Source organism: Aquarana catesbeiana, linkage group LG02 (genome assembly GCF_042186555.1).
Source record: "Aquarana catesbeiana isolate 2022-GZ linkage group LG02, ASM4218655v1, whole genome shotgun sequence".
NCBI lineage: Eukaryota > Metazoa > Chordata > Amphibia > Anura > Ranidae > Aquarana > Aquarana catesbeiana.
Genome location: NC_133325.1, coordinates 191,335,899 through 191,357,969, shown reverse-complemented (window position 1 = coordinate 191,357,969; position 22,071 = coordinate 191,335,899). Strand labels below are relative to the sequence as shown.

The 22,071-nt window shown below is 43.7% G+C and overlaps 1 protein-coding gene across 6 annotated transcripts in view; it reads left to right on the top strand.

The window, feature by feature from the left end:
• Positions 1–22,071, top strand: part of PRPF40B (pre-mRNA processing factor 40 homolog B) — a 136,450-nt gene that overhangs the window by 48,792 nt on the left and 65,587 nt on the right. For all 6 annotated transcript variants that reach the window (XM_073614097.1, XM_073614098.1, XM_073614096.1 and 3 more), the window contains exon 8: positions 7,762–7,872. In XM_073614097.1, the coding sequence (XP_073470198.1) occupies positions 7,762–7,872 (111 nt within the window). The remainder of the gene's footprint in view (positions 1–7,761; positions 7,873–22,071) is intronic.

The following is a 22,071-nucleotide window of genomic DNA, read 5'->3' as shown; positions in this document are numbered from 1 at the left end:
AAGATTCATACCAAACACAGTGCCGGCATTGGCGGGGATCCAAGTCGGATCCCCGTTCATTGAAAGTCGGACACATGCCGGCTTCATGTCGCAGGGCAAAGTCGGATCCAAAGTAGGACGGCTGTCGTGTCGCACCAGTGTGAACCCAGCCTTAATGACTGATGGTGATAAATAGAATCCACCTGTGTGTAATCAAGTCTCTGTATAAATGCACCTGCTCTGTGATAGTCTCAGGGTTCTGTTGAAAGCGCAGAGAGCATCATGAAGACCAAGGAACACACCAGGCAGGTCCGTAATACTGTTGTGGAGAAGTTTAAAGCCAGATTTGGATACAAAAAGATTTCCCAAGCTTTAAACATCCCAAGGAGCACTGTGCAAGCGATCATTTTGAAATGGAAGGAGTATCAGACCACTGCAAATCTACCAAGACCTGGCTGTCCCTCTAAACTTTCAGCTCAGACAAGGAGAAGACTGATCAGAGATGCAGCCAAGAGGCCCATGTTCACTCTGGATGAACTGCAGAGAACTACAGCTGAGGTGGGAGAGTCTGTCCATAGGACAACAATCAGTCGTACACTGCACAAATCTGGCCTTTATGGAAGAGTGGCAAGAAGAAAGCCATTTCTCAAAGATATCCATAAAAAGTCTCGTCTAAAGTTTGCCACAAGCCACCTGGGAGACACACCAAACATGTGGAAGAAGGTGCTCTGGTCCGATGAAACCAAAATCGAACTCTTTGGCCACAATGCAAAACGATATGTTTGGCGTAAAAGCAACACAGCTCATCACACTCAACACACCATCCCCACTGTCAAACATGGTGGTGGCAGCATCATGGTTTGGGCCTGCTTTTCTTCAGCAGGGACAGGGAAGATGGTTAAAATTGAGGGGAAGATGGATGCAGCCAAATACAGGACCATTCTGGATGAAAACCTGTTGGAGTCTGCAAAAGACCTGAAACTGGGACAGAGATTTATCTTCCAACAAGACAATGATCCCAAACATACAGCAAAATCTACAAAGGAATGGTTCACAAATAAACGTATCCAGGTGTTAGAATGGCCAAGTCAAAGTCCAGACCTGAATCCAATCGAGAATCTGTGGAAAGAGCTGAAAACTGCTGTTCACAAACGCTCTCCATCCAACCTCACTGAGCTCGAGCTGTTTTGCAAGGAAGAATGGGCAAGAATTTCAGTCTCTCGATGTGCAAAACTGATAGAGACATACCCCAAGCGACTTGCAGTTGTAATCGCAGCAAAAGGTGGCTCTACAAAGTATTAACGCAAGGGGGCTGAATAATTTTGCACGCCCCACTTTTCATTTTTTTATTAGTTAAAAAAGTTTCAAAAATCCTAAAGATTTCGTTCCACTTCACAATTGTGTCCCACTTGTTGGTGATTCTTCACAAAAAATAAAAATTTTATATCTTTATGGTTGAAGCCTGAAATGTGGCGAAAGGTTGAAAAGTTCAAGGGGGCCGAATACTTTCGCAAGCCACTGTAACCCATGGTCTGTTATTATGAGTCCTGTGTCCTGTACTGTACAACTCAAATTCTAAAAAAGTAGGGATGCTGTTTAAAATCGACATAAAAACAAGATGCAATTATTTGCAAATCTCATAAAGCCATATTTTATTCACAATAGAAAATATATTAAATGTTTAAACTGAAAAGATTTATCATTAAAAAAAATATATTTTTGAAATTGATGGCAGCAACATGTTCCAGTAAAGTTGGGACAGGGCAACAAAAAGCTGGCAAAATACAAATCCAATTCCAAAAAAGTTGGGACAGGCCATACTGTTTTTATGTAGATTTTACACAGTGTCCCAACTTTTTTGGAATTAGGGTTGTACTCCAAGATAAGAAACTTACAGGTAAGTAAAAAATCCATTTTTTAAGCATTTTCTTTACTTCTGCACTTGAAAAATTGTCAGTTTGTGCTACGGTATATAGTGCAAAATGACATGTAAAAACTTGTGGAGCTGGAGCTTTAGTCAGAAAATTAAGTCCTGCTAGATCATTTCAGCCTGTCCTCTTTTGCCAGTATAGCTATGGAAAACATTCAACATAAATGACTATTCTGTATAAAATCCAGTAATGCACTGTCTCACCCTGCTCTGCACATGCTCAGTTGCTTTCTATTCTTGGCACTGTGCCTGAAAATCAAAGCCACTAGAGAGCGATCAGCAGATAGCCTTAAGATTTACTGTTTGGGGGGGGGGGATAAGACAGACTATGTGAGGGAACACAGATTAAGGAGGGAGAAAAAAAAGCAGGAGAGGTGACAGGACAAACTTTGCTGCCAACAGCAACAAAAAAAGTTAAAGGATAAGTTCACTTTTTGCAAAAAAGTAATAAATGCACATTTTTTTGCAGGTAAAAAATGTGCATTTATTTATTTTGGAGCCTGTAAAGCAGGGGGCTCAAACTGGTGGGCCTCCAGCTGTTGCAACACTAAAAGTCCCATGAGGCTTTGCAAGGCTGACAGTTACAAGCATGACTCCCACAGGCAGAGGCATGATAGGACTTGTATATATGTGTGCACACTGCGGTAATGAAAAACAACTGTTTTTGCTTCCACTTAATGTTCAATAAACATGCAAATGATGTGAAACAGCTGACAGTGTGAAAAAGGGACAAATAATTCCACAGTAGCGCATTAATTAATTTACAAATCTCCTAAATGTTAACATTGTGATAAAATCAACATAAAAGGCCCATACATAATAAGTGTCAATATAGCATATCCAAAAAATATATGCTAACATATGCAAATAAATATGGCAATACAGTCCAACTTAAAGTGATGAAAAAATAGTGTGAAACAAAATCTCGTTGATCCACCAAAATCCTTTACCAAAGTGATGTGTGCCATTTCCACTCCTTAAGAATAAAGCTCACCAGATGCTGTTGCCATTCACTCGCGTGTCTGGCATATACCACCTTATGAAATGTTATTGAAGAGCCGCTTAAATACACCAATCTCCATCCACATCAATAAAGACACTCTCCACATGTGGGGATAGAATTTGAGACAGAGCCTCCAATAGTGTAAAAACACCTTAAGGTAATCGGTTTATTAAAAGTAATGCACTTACATCATAAAAGATTCAAATCGCCTTGTTAAATTTCTCCAAACATGACAGGTGACTCAGTGTTGCGATCTCCTCATAGCTTCCTTCACACACATGGAGTCTACGTCTCAGCGTTGCCGTGTAGCCATGCCCCGACGCATTTTGTCACTTCCGACTTCGTCACAGGGGGTGACAACACGGCACGGCAACGAAGCTCAAGTATCCTCCTCCTCACCACTTTAACTCATAGTGAGCATATTTGGTAGACCTGTAAGTCAATGGACCTGGACCACCGCAATATTGTCCATCTGTCCAATTAACCCCAAAAATGTTCAGGCGAAGGGACAACATTGTAGAAGAAACACCAAATTGGCAATCCAGCGGACCTTAGCTTCTGGGACTTGCTCCTGGGGATAAGAACCATGAAAAAAAGCTGCAAATAAGGTCCATAAGCCCTTAGGTCCAGGTGTAGCTGTATTACCTGTGTAATACCTGGCATAAATTGTTGGAATACCAGTTTTGTGAACAAGAAATTGTAGTTTATTTGAGATAAAAAACATAAAATTAAAAAGTCATACAATCACTTGTGTCAGATGATATGAACAACCTCTGGGGCAACATGGTGCTTACGCGTCCGCAGTTGGAGAAGCCTGAGTTGTGTCTCAACACTCGCAAGCTTCAGCATTGGTGGGCTGAGCAGGGAATTCCAGGAGCTGTGGGAGAGCCATTGTGGATTGCCATACGCGGTGCTGGGGTGGGAGGAGGAAACAACTGTAGACCGTGGCAAATTCTCCCAGTGGAGACAACATTGGGAACAACGTCTCACGATGGCGTCACTCGCTGCGCCAGCGGACGGAAGCAGAAGCCAGGGAGGAGGGAACACTTGGAGAGCAAGCCAATCGTGTTGGTCCCGTCACTATGACAACATGTTTGGTGCTCCTGCGCCTTGTCAATTCATGTGACGGGACTGGACCAATGTAGATTAAGAGGGCTAAAAACCGGAAGTATGTGAGGGGGCTGGGATATTGCAATTGGCTGTAACACATCTCTGACCCTTCTGGGAAACCTCAACCCTTTCTACCCAGCACATTGTTGTTATATATATAAAATAGAATAAAAGAAGATAATGAAAAATAATAAAAGAAAAGAGAAAAAAAGAAGAAAAAGAAAAAAATGTATTTTAATTTATGTATATAGGAAATAATTATGATAATAATGAATTGAAAATTAAAAATTTATAATAATGAATATTAAATACCAGAAACATAACCAAAAAATATAATAGAAAATGGTTATATTTTCTGGTAGTTTATATTCATTATTATCAATCTTTGATTTTCAATTATTAATTATTATCATAATTCTATATATACATAAATTAAAAATACATGTTTTTCATTTTCTTCTTCTTTTTTTTTATTTTTTCATTTTTCATAATTTTTTTATTCTATTCCATTATGTATAATCTTCATTTAATAAATATATATATATATATAATATATACAGTTGTGCTCATAAGTTTACATACCCTGGCAGAATTTATGATTTTTTGACCATTTTTCAGAGAATATGAATGATAACACAAAAACATTTCTTTCACTCATGGTTAGTGTTTGGCTAAAGCCATTTATTATCAATCAACTGTGTTTACTCTTTTTAAATCATAATGGCAACAGAGACTACCAAAATGACCCTGATCAAAAGTTTACATATCCTGGTGATTTTGGCCTGGTAACATGCACACAAGTTGACACAAAAGGGTTTGAATGGCTATTAAAGGTAACCATCCTCACCTGTGATCTGTTTGCTTGTAATTAGTGTCTGCAGGAAAATGTAGTTGAACTGTATAAAACAGGAAAGGGATATAAAAAGATATTCAAGGAATTGAGAATGCCAATCTGCAGTGTTCAAAGTCTAATCAAGAAGTGGAAAATGAGGGGTTCTGTTGAAACCAAACCACGGTCAGGTAGCCCAACTAAAATTTCCGCCACAACTGCCAGGAAAATTGTTCTGGATGCAAAGGAAAACCTATAAATAACTTCAAGTGAAATACACGACTCTCTGAAAACATGTGGTGTGTCTGTTTCAAGATGCACAATAAGGATGCACTTGAAGAAAGATCTGCTGCATGGTCGAGTCGCCAGAAGAAAGCCATTGCTAAACAAATGCCACAAAGTATCCCACTTATAATACGCCAAACAGCACAGAGACAAGCCTCAAACCTTCAGGCACAAAGTCATTTGGAGTGATGAGACCAAAATTAAGCTTTTTGGCCACAACCATAAACGCTACATTTGGAGAGGAGTCAACAAGGCCTATGATGAAAGGTACACCATTCCTACTGTGAAACACGGAGGTGGATTGCTAATGTTTTGGGGATGTGGGAGCTACAAAAGGCACAGGAAATTTGGTCAAAATTGATGGTAAGATTAATGCAGTATGTTATCAAAAAATACTGGAGGAACATTTACATTCATCAGCCAGGAAGCTGCGCATGGGACGTTCTTGGACATTCCAACATGACAATGATCCAAAACACAAGGCCAAGTCAACCTGTCATTGGCTACAGCAGAATAGAGTCAAGCTTCTGGTGTGGCCATCTCAGTCAATGTCATTGAGCCACTCTGGGGAGATCTCAAATATGCAGTTAATGCAAGAAAGCCCAAGAATTTACAGGAACTGGAGGCTTTTTGCCAAGAGGAATGGGCAGCTTTACCATCTGAGAAGATAAAGAGCCTCATCCACAAATACCACAAAAGACTTTGAGCTGTCATTGATGTTAAAGGGGGCAATACACTGTATTAAGAACTGGGGTATGTAAACTTTTGATCAGGGTCATTTGGGTAGTTTCTGTTGCCATTATGATTTAAAAAGAGTAAAATGCCCGAAAAAATCCCCACGTAAAATCCCCTTCATTTAATGGCACCTGTTCACATCTGAGCATTTTGTCCCCTGAAGCAAAACGCATGAAAAATGCCCTAAGCTCAAGAAAGAATTTGAGCTTCTTTGGGGCAGATTACAGGCGCTTTTCTGCCTTTTACATTGGTGACTTGAACAATATTGTGACAAAAACGCGTCAATATCATGGTAAAATTGCAGTAAAATCAAGGTAAAAACACGCAACTTTGAAACGCTCAGGTGTGAATGCAGCCTTAAAGTGTTTGTAAACCTCAGTCCTGGAATCTGAGCAAGTGTGCAGTGTTTACTTATCTCTCTCCAAAGCTCTAAGTGTAATTTTTTCTGGTGTTTCATTCCTCTGTTATCAGCATGAGTCATTTCTGAGGAGTTTTCCCAACACATCAGATACATTTGTGTAAGTGAGAAGGGGGCAGAGTTTAGAATGGAGACTGTCCATTCAGAACACAGTTCTTTTGCTGTGTGAAGGGAGTGTGTTGCTTTCCTTCAATCAGCTCTCACACACTGTAACTGCATCTCTAAACCCCCCTCCTCTCTGCTCCTCACAGATGAAGGAAGATTTTAACATTGATCTGCCCTTTTGAATGGGTGGAGAGAGGAAAAGACTGCAGATAAACAAGTAAAACCCATGTAGGTAGATTTAATCTCTGTGTATCATCTGAGGCTGTTCATGTGACTGGGTATATGTTAGGGTTTATATCCACTTTAAACTTACATGGATAGTGTCTTACCGTATCTCTCTGATATTCTCTCCTTTCTCTCTCATGGGCAGCCTGTGAACTTCATCACTGTAATCTGCCAGCCTACCTCACTATCTGAGCCAAGACATACAATCAAGGCTTTAAATGTACATATTTTAATTACAAAAAGTGGCATATAGTTTTTGAGGCCAAGGAGGAAGGGAGATGTTCCGTCAGATTAGGTGACCCGTCAAATCTTGTAACGGAGGTGACGTTCCATCACGGCCATTTTGGTACACCCCGCACTCAGCCGAAGTAAGTCTACAGTCTGAAGTCGCCAAGCAGACATCTTTTTACACCCACGAAGTCTTACATTTCACACTTATTTTTACCAATAAACTGAGCTTATATAGTGAAATACAGTATTTAGAAGTCTGTCACATTGTTTTTATGTTTAGTTTTAAAAGCCGCGGTCTTCTGTCAGATTAGCAAACCTGTGAGATCAGCAGGCTTGCTGCTGCTTTTAAAATTCAACATCAAAACAGTGTGACGGACTTCTAAATACTGTATTTTAAGATATAAGCTCAGTTTACTGGTAAAAATAAGTGTGAAATGCAAGACTTCGGTGGGTGTAAAAAGATGTCAGCTTGGCGACTTCAGACTGTAGACTTACTGCGGCTGAGTGCAGGGTGTACCAAGATGGCCGCAACGAAACGTCACTTATATTACAAAATCTGACGGGTCGCCTAATCTGACGGAACAGGAGAGTTTTCAATAAGGAAGTGACTGCTCTGGGCTTCAACAAAATGGCGGCCTCCAGCAAGAAGAAACAAGGAGCAACGCTGGAGGCATTTCACAGCACACACTAATAATAATTAATATGGAATGTATGTTTGTTAAAGAACGTTAATTGTTTTCAAATGGTTATGGCTAGTAGTTTAAAGTTTCGCTTTAAATTTATGGTTTTCCACACATGTATTGATAGATATATATATATATATATATATATATATATATATATATATATATATATATTTAGATATGTATCTATTTATTTATTTATTTATTTATTTATTTATTTAATCTTAGAAATCCCTGTGGACAGAACACAAAGCACCAGATGGACGAACCTACTACTACAACACAGAAACCAAGCAATCCACCTGGGAGAAGCCAGATGAGTTTAAGTCTAAAACAGAAGTAAGATAATCAGGTGTAAACAATACAAGTAAAATAGATGTGTGGACTTCACCGTTAGTAACTTTGGAGGGAGATCCCACACTTCTGACCTCTGTGGAATTACAACACAGGGTCTCCTGGTAAATAAGTATCTAAATATAGCAATTAGGGGTGCACCGAATGGGTTTTTTGGTGCCGAAACCGATACCGAAAATGAAAAATACACTAGGCCGAAAACCGAAACCGATACCGAAAATGACCGATACAGAAAATGACGGTTTTTAAAAAATATTTTTATACGGGAGATGGTCAGAGACTGGGGACATGGTACAGGAGATGGTCAGAGATTGCAGACATGGTACAGGATATGGTCAGAGACTGCAGACATAGTACAGGAGATGGTCAGAGACTGCAGACATAGTACAGGAGATGGTCAGAGACTGAGGACATGGTACAGGAGATGGTCAGAGACTGCAGACATGGTACAGGAGATGGTCAGAGACTGCAGACATAATACAGGAGATGATCAGAGACTGCAGACATAGTACAAGAGATGGTCAGAGACTGCAGACATGGTACAGGAGATGGTCAGAGACTGCAGACACGCTAGAGGAGATGGTCACAGACGGCAGACCTAATACAGGAGATGGCCAGAGACTGCAGACGTGGTACAGGAGATGGCCAGAGACTGCAGACGTGGTACAGGAGATGGCCAGAGACTGCAGACGTGGTACAGGAGATGGCCAGAGACTGCAGACGTGGTACAGGAGAGGGTCAGAGACTGCAGACATGGTACAGGAGATCAATGCAGCCTCACAAGGTTCCTTTAAATGCAGCCTGCCAGTGCCCAGCAGCCTACCAGTGCCCATCATTTGCAGCCTGCCTGTGCCTCACCAGTGCCCAGCAGCCTACCAGTGCCCATCATGCATCCTGGCTTAGTATGTCAGACAGGATCAGGACAGGGCGGTGTTAGCAAGGCCAAAAAGGCCATTTTCGCCCAATATGTTTCAGCGGCCGAAATTTCAGTGCATCCCTAATAGCAATCCTAGAAAACAAAATCCAGGACACTCACAGCATGTCACTTTTCTTTGTTCCAAAGGCTAAAAACAAGTAAAACACATGCAGCTGAAGAATGTTTCTCATGTAAAACACATGCTTTTTCAAGGCAGTTGCATCTATGTGCTAAGTTCTTAAGGAACTCAAGCAGGTTAATCCTGTGTTATAATAATAATAGGCAAAAGCTGAGAGGCATAAGTGTGTAAAAACTTGTGTTGTGCATCTGTAAAGATACACATCAGAGCTACATAAGAGATGGGGTTTTGTCATTGAAAATAAAGCTTTGTTCGTTTAACCCCCTAACGCCGACGTAACGCAAATATGCGGCCTTCGGCTTCAAGGGGTTGTACAGGGGTGATCCCTGCAGCTGCACACATCACCAGGTACCGTTTTTTAGAGCGGATGGTCGGCTTTCTTGTAATAACAACAAATGCAGCTAAACGGCTGTTATTACAAGCTGCGGGAGGGGATGTCCCTCCTGTCCCGCGGTTCGCCCGGGCTCTTGTGTCCCACTGGGAGGCCTGAGCGACCAGCCAGCATGTCTGCCGGCTGGCCGAAGACCTGAACAATGCCAGAATCAGCTTTGATCGGGTCTCGGATCTAGTAACCCGGAAGCGATGTCATGACATCACTTCCAATCACTTGAAGACTTAAAGGCGCCAAATATAAAAAAAGTGACAGCATTCAAAACAGCCAAACGTGCCGTTTTTGAATGCTTTTAAGTGCACAGGAGGGATTTGGGGTCTTAAAAACCCCAGTTCCCTCCATAAAACATTTAACGGGGCAGTGTAAAAAAAGAAAAATAAATAAGAGAAAAAAAATAATGTAAAGCGCCCCGTCCCTCCAAGCTCATGCGCAAAAGCGACCTTATACGTAAGTCTCACCCACAAATGTAAACAGTGTTCAAACCATACATGTGCGGTATCGCCGCGATCATTAGAGTGGGAGCAATAATTCTAGCACAAAACATCCTCTGTAACTCTAAACAGGTAACCTGTAGAAAATTTTAAAGCTTCGCCTATGGAGATTTTTAAGTACCGTAGTTTGTCGCCATTCATTGAGTGTGCGCAATTTTAAAGCATGACATGTTAGGTATCTATTTACTCGGCGTAACATCATCTTTCACATTATACAAAAAAATTGGGCTAACTTTACTGTTTTGTTTTTTTTTTCATTCAATCTTATTGAAAGGTAAGATAAAACAGAATTGTTCAGTTACATATTAAAAGGAAATTATTGTAATATCACATACATAGTACAGATATAAGTACTGAGGTTTTGATATGCACAGGAATTTGTATCTGAAATGTATCAACTGAGTATAACAGTAACGTATCTAAGAACATATTTGAGATTATTGACAACCGCCATCGGCTTCATGGGTGGTGAACAATCATATGAATACAAATTAAGGCATATCAAACCATGCTGACAAACTTTATTCTCAGAGGAGGGTATGCTGTTTGAATCACCTATTATCGGTATGTAAAAAAGAATATTATAGTATGGATTATGGGAAGGGCAGATATTAATATGGAGAGGAGAAGGAGAGAAAATGAGGAAAAAAAATAAATATTAAACCCTGGTTCACACTGACTGCGGGAATTAAATCGTGCGACTTCAGCTGAACTTGCGCAATTTCATTCCCGCATGTCAGTCACGATTTCGGGGGCCATTTCAGAGACATCTATGCGGGTTTCTGCACAGATGTCAGTGGACATCGCACCCCCAAATCGCAGAAACTACTTTTAGTGACGCCGCACTGATTAGGACGGTGCCATTGCCAGCAATTCCCTTTGATTTGACATGAACATTTGCTGCGAGCCCTCCTTCCAAATGCCCGGTTTTCAGATTTCTTTGTAGTGGAGAGGGCACACAGGATGCCTGCTACCCCAGGGGCCCCCGGGAGCTCCTCCACGTACTTTTATCCTAAAACTCCTGAATTTCAGAGACCGTGACCTGGTCCTGCGGGAAGCAAGACAGATTATACTCCGCCATGAGGGAGCGAAGATTATGATATTTCCTGACTATTCAGTCGATACACAAAAGATGCAAAGATCCTTTGACCAAATTAAGTTGGACCTACGTAATTGTAAGAATAAATACAGCATGCTGTTCCCCGCCCGACTCCAAGATGGGGAATCGGTGCGGTTTTTTACTTCTCCTGACGAGGCGTCCAGATGGCTGGAAACACTACCAAGAGGATGAACCTGCTGATACTATGATTCCCCCTTTCAAGTCACCTTGATCTTATGTTCAGCATAGACCTCTCTCTACTGCCGACCTTCTGGCTTACATAATTTTTCTGAGTTTTCTTGCTTTTCACCAGCTCCTCTATCCACCTGAGACTGATTTACCCCTAATTCTTCACAAGAATTTGTGCTGTGAGTATATACTATGACTGCTCAGGGATTGTATGCAATCCTGTCAGTACTTCTGACAGGGGTGACTGAAGTTTCAGGTTTGTAACGTGTTCCAGTCACTAGTATTACCCCCAGGTCATTCTGGGAGACCCATTGATCTGCAGGGATTGTTTATCCTGATTTTTGTCTCAATGACTAGGCTCTCTGAGCACAGACTGTGTCGCTCTGGTGTGCCACTGTTCGCGTGCCCCATGGGCAGTTGACACAATTAGTTATGGGGATCAAGCACCCCATGGTTTGGGCGGTGTTGCGGGGTGGGGTGAGGGGGGGACGTTTCGGAGTGACTGGTTCTACTCCAAGTTATATTTCTGTTGTTTTTTTTTTGTTTTTTTTTCTTATTTTCTAAGTCTTTATGATGATTTGCTTGCTAAATGTAAGACATGTAATGTTGCTCTCTCGCCACTAGAGGGAGAAGTCTTTCCAACAAAAGGTGTATGGATGGTTACATTCCCTATTAGAAATGCTGCTGTACTGTACAAACTCTTTATAACTTTAAGGCTGTTCCAATCCTGTCAGATATTCCCCATGATGCCCAAATGACTCCACTTAAAGTCTTGTCCTGGAACGTAGGAGGCATCAACTCCAAAATAAAACGTTCCTTGGTATTCAGGTACATTAAAAAGTACAACCCCCACATCTGCATATTGCAGGAGACACATTTAACTGGGAGCAGGACGTTGGCTCTAAAGAAGCCCTGGGTGGGATCCTATTATCATTCTACCCATTCCACCTACTCCAGGGGAGTCAGCGTCCTGGTCCACAAATCATTACCCTTCACCCTCCTGGATCTCCATTTGGATCCCGAGGGGAAGTATGTTGCTATTCATGCTATGTGTGACAGGATGGAACTAGTCATAGTTGGACTGTATAACTCACCTCCAGCCTCCCTGGCTGTCCTTCATAAATTGACCCCTATACTGGCTCAGTATCCTACTGCGGCTGTGTTGTTGGCTGGTGATTTCAGTATGCCCCCCAATCCCTGTATGGATAAACTTGGCACTGATGTAACCCCTGACTCCCCACTGTTAAGATGGGCAGATGAATATGGCCTCAGTGACGTGTGGAGGTGGCGATATCCCAAAGAAAGACAATACACCTGCCACTCGGCTACTTACGCCTCCTTCTCTAGAATAGACTTATTTTATGTTAGCGGCTCCTTACTCTCACACACCCAGGAGGTTAAAATCCTCCCACGTGGCATCTCTGATCATGCGCCCCTTTTTCTACAGCTTAACACAGACTCGCCGGTAGGCACTAGCCTCTGACGACGCTCAGGTTTCTGGATAACTGATGAGCGTGTAGCCCCTGAGGTTGCGGGAGAGATGGACACTTACTGGGTACAGAACAAGGGAACGACCCCTCCTCCAATGCTATGGGATGCCTATAAGGCATATACACGGGGACAATACTCTGCGATAAATAGCAAGGTCAGGAAAAGGCTTGCCCTGGAGGAGGCAGAGAGTCGAGCCCAGAGTTTGGAGTCTAGCTATGTGACTACCAGAGATGCGGGGACATATGCTGCTGCACTCCAAACACTCCACTGTGAAATTTTGGTGCTGAAAGCCACTGCGACTCGGAAACTTCAGCTATCGCACAGGGGGAGAGATCGGGCAGGCTGCTGGAGTGGCACACATGGCGAATATTAAGGATGACACGTGGCGATCCACTGTGGCACACATTGCGAATATTAAGGATGACCGGGAACAAATACAGGCAGACCCTGTCCACATAAATGCTAGATTTGCACAGTACTATGAACGTTTATATACATTCAGGGCAGACTATACTCCAGATTCGCTACAGGACTTCATGGCCCAGATAGAATTCCCTACCTTATCAGATGCTAACAGTGCTAAACTAGATGCACCAATCACCCTTAAAGAAGCGCAGCTGGCGATTTCATCGTTCCAGCCTGCCAAAACCCCGGGCCCAGATGGTCTACCGGCCGAATTTTATAAGACTAATAGTGAAGCCCTTGCCCCACAGTTCCATGAGCTTTTACTACCCATGCTAGAAGATCAATGTCTTCCCCCATCTATGTCGGAGGCTGTGATCGTGGTGATCCCTAAGCCACGTAAGGACCCTGAGTTCTGTGAATCATACCGACCTTTTTCACTCCTTAATGTTAATGCTAAAATAGTTACTAAAATATTGGCGAACTGTCTTAATTCGGTCATCCTTTCCCTGGTCCATGGAGACCAAATGGGCTTCATGCCAGGGAAAGGTACAGACATTAACTTGCGTTGGTTGTATATGAACATATCCCACGCGGTGGCCACGGACTCCCCTGGGGTGGTTGCCTCCCTAGATGCCGAGAAGGCTTTCGACTCGGTCGAATGGGAGTTCCTTTGGCGAGCATTGGAGAGGTTTAATTTCGGGCCCAAATTTATCTCGTGGATAAAGCTAATATATGCCAATCCCACTGCGAGAGTCAGAACTAATGGCACACTCTCGCCCCCTTTATTCTGCACAGGGGAACTAGACGGGGCTGTCAACTGTCTCCAGGACTGTTTGCCCTGGCTATCGAACCCCTGGCCATCCTCATTAGGTCATTTACGGCCACAAAGGGGATGGAGGTGGGCCTGCTGAGGGAACAAATCTCCCTATATGCAGATGATGCCCTCCTCTATCTCCCTGATGCCTCGAATTCCCTGTTGACCTGTTTGGGTCCTTCTCTGGGATACGTATTAATTGCACCAAATCCATACTTTTCCCATTGTCCTGGCCCCCCCTCCTTCCTCCTTCCCATATACCACTACAGTCGGCCACTAAATTCAGATATCTGGGCATTGAAATACAGAAGGAGCCTTCCTGTTACCTAACGGATAATGTTTACCCTATTCTACATGAACTCACACGAAGATGCCTGACCTGGAAGTCCCTCCCATTAACACCGGTAGGGAGGATTAACCTTCTCAAAATGACATTTCTCCCCAAATTTCTCTATGTCTTTAGAAATACCCCGGTTCCCATCCCCAACTCCTTTTTCCAAAAACTAGACCAGGTGATCAACTCCTTTATTTGGGCTGGACTGACCCCTAGGGTGGCTAAAACTGTTCTACAACTTCCCCTCTCCGCAGGCGGATTGGCACTGCCGTGCTTTAAACAGTATTACTGGACGGCGGTGCTGGTAACAGTACGTTGGTGGTTCACCCAGTCACGAAATAACCCTTCAGTTAACCTAGAGGCAGCCATCCTGGGGTCGTGTTCTGGGGCCCGAGGTATATACCCCACCCACTCTGACAAATGTCCAAAATGCAATACGGAAGTAGGAACATTCTTCCATGTGGTGTTGTCTTGTCCCCTTATTCAACAATTCTGGAGGGAAGTGGTGCAATGTATCAACTCGATTGGGAATTTAGCCATAGGACTTGATCCCCGTGTCCTCTTACTTGGTGTCTGTGACACTCTTACCACAAATACTCACAAAAGGTTACTGATTTTCTATGCCTCATTCTATGCCAAGAAGGCCATCCTAACTAAATGGAAGCAGCCGGAGCCCCCGACGGTTGCACAGTGGAGAAAGCTTATTGACTCTACCCTTCCACTTTATAAGCTTACATATATGAGTCGTAAATGCCCGAAAAAGTTCGAGAAGATTTGGGGTGCCTGGGCTGACAGCTAAAATCCTGTTTATGATGCGAGAGGACCCCACTCTGTCCTAGTTTGTACAGCTGGGCAGGTCATGCTCGGGACCTTCGGTGTCTCCCCCCACTCCTCTCACCCCCTTAGGGAACCCCTTAAATTCCATTATTGTTAATATGGTTGGTACAGGATAGGACTATTCATACCTATGACATCTTATCCTTTGAATTAAAGACAACCCTACCTCCTTTTGTACAAGAACGTACTACCGATGCTATGTACTAAGAAACACATGTAAATAACATGCTGGTTACTATGTCTTACACTTTGTTGTAATATCTGTCAATATGTCATCTGTTTGATTTTATTTCCTTTTCTTTATGTTCATTAACTGTATAATGCAGTGAAAATCATCTCCCGCTGGAGATTAATAAAAACGTTTCTGTTAAAAAAAATCGCACCAATGTCAACCAGGGCTGAGGCAGAGAAAATGAGTATAAGGGACACTCCAAAAACAAAAAGAGTTCTGAAGCGCTAAAACTGGCATTAGAAACTTTTGTCATGTCATAACAATTATGCAAGGAATAGCTGGACACCAGTGCAGCTGCAAACTTCTGGAAGAAAAGTAGACAACAAAAATAAACAAAAATGCAGCGCTCAATGGGACCAGTAGTAAAGAACTATTCCCGATGGTATAATCAATAAAGTTCATTTATTGGATGCATGCTGAGATTTGAAATTAAAAACAACTGTCAATGAAAAAATGAGATGATAAAATTACTCATTATCGTGGTTGAAGTAATCCGAAAATTAGTATATACGATACCACCATGACTTCCAGATGACAAGGGGTTAAAGTCAGCAAGTGTGCTCCAAGCTCCGATCCTAATTGTCAGACCCAATGGCTCAATATGCAGGGAGAAAAATAGAGGTGGAGAGACACTGCTCTCTAAGGTACACTTAGTGGCTGTATTCCGGATATCAAACTCGCTGTGATCCAGGAGGTGTATTGTAGATCGTGCCTCTGAACGACCTTGGTCAAGTTGGCTGATCAGGCTGGCTGGAACCTGGCGTGCTGGAGGGCGCTCTGGATGGCGCGCACTGAATCCGGAAGCCGGGAGGCAGGGTCAGGGCCGGAAACGGGGAGTACCAGGAAGCTTGGTGGTTCGCAAGCTCAAAGTAGCTGTGGTGACCGTGACTTACATGTTTCACCCTCCTGTGCTTTATCAAAGGACTTGAGCATGAAACGTGTTTTTGGAACCTCCTTTTGAAAGGGCCAGTTGTTTTGCCAACATAAGTGAGTGTGCATGGGCATTTAAGGATGTAAATGCAGTAGTCAGTGTTGCAGTTCAGGTACTCACTTATGCGAAAGCGGTTACCCCTACGGGGGGTGCATAAAATGTTCGCCGCATATAAGGGAATTGCAAACGTTGCAATTGTGGCATTTGTAGCAGCCAGTCTTCAGGGAAATTTGCGGTATGGTTTTAGCGTATTTGTGCCTGGGATCCGCTTGTACGAGGAAGTCACGAAGGGTTTTGCTGCGTCTGTGTGATTAGGGGCATCATTTTAAGTTCATATGCCAATGCGTAGATCACTGTTAGCCCACGGGTATATTCTGAGGACTATCGGATTATGGACCACGCAGTCCAGGTGATAGAGAATTGTTCATCTTTTCCAGTTTCCTGTGCCAACAGATGTTCTAGATCTCTAGTACGGTCCACTTCAGTGGCCCAATCCCCCAGGGAAGGCATGGTCGTTGATCTCCAGTGTCTGGGGATTACTGTTCTAGCCGTAGCCAAGAAGTGTCGCAGCACATCTTTTTTTGCCAATTTGAGAGGTCCTAGGAGCATAGATAAGAGAGCTACCTCGGGTAAGGGTGAGATAGATGTCGTCATCAGTCTGCAGTACAGATCAAAGAGGTTTTGCCAGAATTTCCTTACAGGAGGGCAATCCCCCCATATGTCGAGCAAGGTACCTCTGGATGTCAAGCATCGCCAACAAGTGTCTCGCAACATCAGATTGATATGTTGTATTGTCGAAGGGCATCTGTACCATCTAGTCACCAACTTAAACTCTTTTTCTTGAGTCTTAGTGGCTAGAGATAGCTTATGCTTCAGGATGAAGCATTTTTGCCAATCCATAAGTGAAATAGAGTGCCACAACTCTGCTTCCCATTTCTGCGTGTATGAAAGGAGGTCGGGATTGGACGAGATGTGTAGCAAGGTATATAGTTGGGAGACTGCATGAGTTGGGGGATCGTTCTGTAGTAGCATTTCCTCTAATTCCGGCAAGTCAGAAAGGATATCTGGTAAAGAGGGAAGAGTGCGTATATAGGATATCACTTGTTGTCTCTGAAGCCATGGTGTTGGATATCAGGAGGAGGTGTCTGCGGTTAAAGACAGGTCTGCTCGAAGGACTTGGGCAAGTCGCTGGTGATCCTCCTTTCGCCAAGGTCCAAACCCCGTCCCACGCAAGGCCGGTGGAAAGGCCGGGTCCCAAATAAGGGAGTCATAGGTCCCAATGGCTTGGATATGGCTCCTGAAGATGTTAGTCTTTCCCAGATTAGTTTTGTCCGTTGTGTAAAGTCGCTAGGAAGCAATGAGCCCTTCAGATGGACAGCTGATGTCCACGGTAAAGCGCAGAGATTGATCAAATTTAGATGGCTTTCCAATTGTACCCAGAGTTTGGACGAGGGATGGTGGAACCAATCCAGTATACGTGTGAGTACTGCTGCCTTATAGTAATTAGAGGCATCTGGGACTCTAGCCCCCCCCCCTTGAACCTTGGTTAGGGAAAGTGTTTTGTAACGTATCCTAGGACAGGCCACTTTCCAGGTAAACTTTGAGAACATCTGGCGGATCTTCTTGAAGTATGATAAAGGTATGTGTATAGGAACTGTTTGAAACAAGTACAAGATCCTAGGAAAAATATCAATTTTCAGGACATTCACCCTACCTAGCCAAGAAAGTCGTCTGGATATATAGGTTGATAAATCTGCCTGAGCTTTATGGAGCAGGGGAGTGAAGTTCCTATAGAACAGCTGAGATGCATCAGTGGGTATGTGGATTCCCAGATAAAGGATAGAGGTGGAACCGGTCTTAAAAGGAAATGTTGTCGAGAGTTGTTGAGTTGCTGGTTTTCTTTAAAGTTGCTAATTTATCCAAACCTCCTGAAGTCAATACTTGAGGGCAGAGACAAATATGGTTGGGTCACAAACATCAGCAGGTCATCCGCAAATAATGCTAATTTAGTATGTATAGGGCCCACCATGACACTGAATATTGAGATTATTTTGCAGGGCTATGGTCAAATTTTCCATGGTAATGACGTATAGGAGGGGAGATAGAGGACAACCTTGTCGTGTCCCATTATGTATAGAAAACGCGGGGGATAATGAGCTGTTTACATGGTAGCATGTGGGGGCCCAACCCTATTTGCATCAAGGACAAAAAAAGGAATTGCCAATAGACCTGATCGAATGCCTTTTCCGCACCGACTGTTAAAAGGCATAGAGGAATATTGTGAGTATGAGCGTAATCAGTTAGGAGAAGAGTTTTCAAAGTATTATCCCTTGCTTCATATCCGCTTACAAACCCGACCTGATCCAGGTATGTCAAACTGGGCATCAATGGTTGCATTCTATTGGCCAGAACTTTGGCGAATATTTTCAGGTCTACACCTATTAGGGATATGGGCCTATAATTTGTACACAATGTAGGGTCTTTGTCAGGTTTTGGTATTAGGTTGATGTGAGCTTTGAGTGTTTGTGGAGGAAACGTTGGGCCCTCTGATAAAGAATTGAACTCTTTACTTAAAAAGGGAGTAAGAATGGGAGTAAAAATTTTGTAGAATTTAGGTGTAAAGCCATCGGGGCCTGGGTTCTTACCAGATGGTGTGGCAGCTATAGCTCTCGCGATTTCGTCTGCAGAAATTGGTGTCTCAAGATCTTCGATAGTATCATTGTCTAAAGTAGGGAGCGCAGTTTCTGTGACATAAGATGCTTTATCAGCTGCTAATGTGGAGAGGCTCGTAGGCTCTTCAGAAGGTAGATTGTAGAGGGACTGATAGAAATCCCTGAACGTCTGGCCTATCTTAGAAGGTGCTGTGATTGATTCTCCGGACAAGGCCTGGACATGGGAAATAAAAGTAGAGGAGTATTTTGGGTGTAAGGAGCGGGCCCAATGGCCTACCACACTTATCCTGGAATTGATATTGATGAAAGGCCAGCTTGTCCCAATATGTACGAGCTGAGGCCCCGTACAATTCCTTCAGGTGTGACCGAGCTGTGGAGACCTCTGTGAGAGTTTCCACCGTTGGAGCGAGTTTGTGTTTGGTTTCCATGTTTCTAAGCTTTTGCATTGCAGCCACTATAGCCGCGGGTTCCTTCTTTACATGAGCCCCTATTTGAATAAAACTTCCTCGCAATATGGCTTTTAGGTCCTCCTGTTTTTTGTTTTTTTAATTTATGAAAGTGTATTTCTTCCAAAATAGTTGCATTTGAAAGGTCGCTGCGCAAATAAATTGTGACATAAAATATTACAACGATCGCCATTTTATTCTCTAGGGTCTCTGCTAAAAAAATATATAATGTTTGGGAGTTATAAGTAATTTTCTAGCAACAAATACTGATTTTAACTTGTAAGCAATAAGTGCCAGAAAAAGGCTTAGACACGAAGGGGTTAAAAAAATTGGATCCTAACTTTTTTCATCCTCAGAGCCCCCTTACATCAGAGTCCTCAGAGCCCCCCTTACATCAGAGTCTGCCAAACCTCCTTACATCAGAGTCCGCAGAGCTCCCCTCTACCTCAGAGTCCGCAGACCCCCCCTTTACCTCAGAGTCCGCAGACCCCCCTTTACCTCAGAGTCCGCAGAGCCCCCCTTACATCTGAGTCCACAGAGCACCCCTTACATCTGAGTCCACAGAGCACCCCCTACATCTGAGTCCTCAGAGCCCCCCTTTACATTAGAGTCTGTAGAGCCCCCTTACATCAGAGACCACAGAGCCCCCTTACATTTGAGTCCGCAGGGCCTCCTTACATCGGAGTCCGCAGAGCTCCCCTCTACCTCAGAGTCCGCAGGCCCCCCCTTTACCTCAGAGTCCCCAGAGCCCCCTACTCTGAGTCAGCAGATCCCCACTTACATCAGAGACTGTAGAGCCCCCCTTACATTTGAGTCCACAGAGCCCCCCTTACATCTGAGTCCACAGAGCACCCCTTACATCTGAGTCCACAGAGCACCCCCTACATCTGAGTCTGCAGAGCCCCCCTTACATTAGAGTCCGCATAGCCCCCTTACATCAGAGTCCTCAGAGCCCTCCTTACATCAGAGTCTGCCAAACCTCCTTACATCAGAGTCCGCAGACCCCCCCTTACCTCAGAGTCCGCAGAGCCCCCTACATCTGAGTCAGCAGATCCCCACTTACATCAGAGACCGTAGAGCCCCCCTTACATTTGAGTCCACAGATCCCCCTTACATTTGGGTCTGCAGAGCCCCCCTTACATTAGAGTCCGCATAGCCCCCTTACATCAGAGTCCGCAGAGTACACCTTACATCTGAGTCTACAGAGCCCCCCTTACATCTGAGTCCGCAGAGCTCCCATTTACATCTGAGTCCACAGGGCCCCCCTTACATCTGAGTCCGCAGAGCAACCCTTACATCTGAGTCCCTCTTACATTAGAGTACTCACTGAGAAGCAGGAGAGAGAAGTGCGGAAGAAAGGAGACATCACTCACAGTATATGGACGGAGAGGCAACTGCAGCTTTCCTCTTCTGGCTGCTGGGCTTTATACTTCCTGTCCACACATCCCCTTCTCTGAGGCATAGCACTGCCGGAGAGTATGGGCTGGGCAGACACAGAAGGAGAGGGCGGGAGGAGGAGAAGCTGATTAGCTCTCTCTCCTCGCTCGTCCATGTGTGAAAGAGACACTCAGAGCCCTGCAGCCAGCAACCACACTGGGGAGCTACAGTGCAGGCTCTTGGGGCCCCCACAGTGGCAGAACTCCAGGGCACGGTCGCAACCGGCGACCTGGCACCTGGGATTTGTTGAGTCCTGCTTTAATGGCATGGCTGTTGAAATCCAGGTCTTAAAGAATAGACGGATTTCTGAGTCTGTGGTTCCTACCTTTCTAGAAGCAGCAAAAGCCACTTCCGGGAAGATATATAATCATACCTGGTAATCTTATTTTGCCTACTGTGAACACAGTCAATTCAGTCCCAAATTCCCACTTTTCTCCATCGACCAAACCCCCCCCCCTTCACACATTTTTTTATTTTTTATTTCTCAAAGGTTTTCCTGAGCTGGCAGACAGTTGTGCATGTCCTTTCTAATGATTAGTATTTTACTGCCAAGGGTGTATGTGCATTTTGGCGCAACTAGCTGGCTAGGGTGCCCACTCGGATTGTTTTGAGTCTGTTTTCTGCATCTCCAGAGCCAGTTTCTCATATTGTTTTTCTGGAAACTTACATGTATGTTCCTACCTACCTGGGTTTGTCCCTTCTGAGGGTCCCACTATAAGACCTGTTTTACTGTACAACTCCTTCTTACCAGGCATTTTTTATTATATGCACTAATTTGTGTTCTACCGACTGTAATCTTTGTGTCTACCCTGTGCTTTATTTAATTTAATTTAAATTAATCGCCGATTGGCTCATCTTGTAGCCCCCTATGGTTGACATTCAAGGATGCAAAAAATGCCTGTAGTTCTAATCTATCACCATCCAATAGGAGGAGGATGTAATCAATATACCTTGCCCACAAGGCTAATTGAGGTCTATCCTGGGCATAGATGATATCCTCCTACCACTTGGCCATAAAGAGATTGGCCAAGCTGGGGGTATACTTGGCCCCCATTGCAACCTCTCTGTCTTAACGAAAAAACTGATCGTCAAACCAGAAGTAGTTTTGGGAGACTGCATATTCTAGTAGTGCATTATATAGGACACTTCGCACACCAGAAGTTCGGAATCCCGATCCAAAAAACCTTTCACTGCTTCAAACCCCAAATCATGGTGGATTACAGTGTATAAGGAGGTGACGTCTGCCGTCACCAACCTTACACCTGATTTTAAAGTAACCTCAGAGAGCAAATTAATAACATGCCGTGAATCCTTGATGAATGAGGACATTTTACGGACCAAAGGTTGCAAATAAAAATCA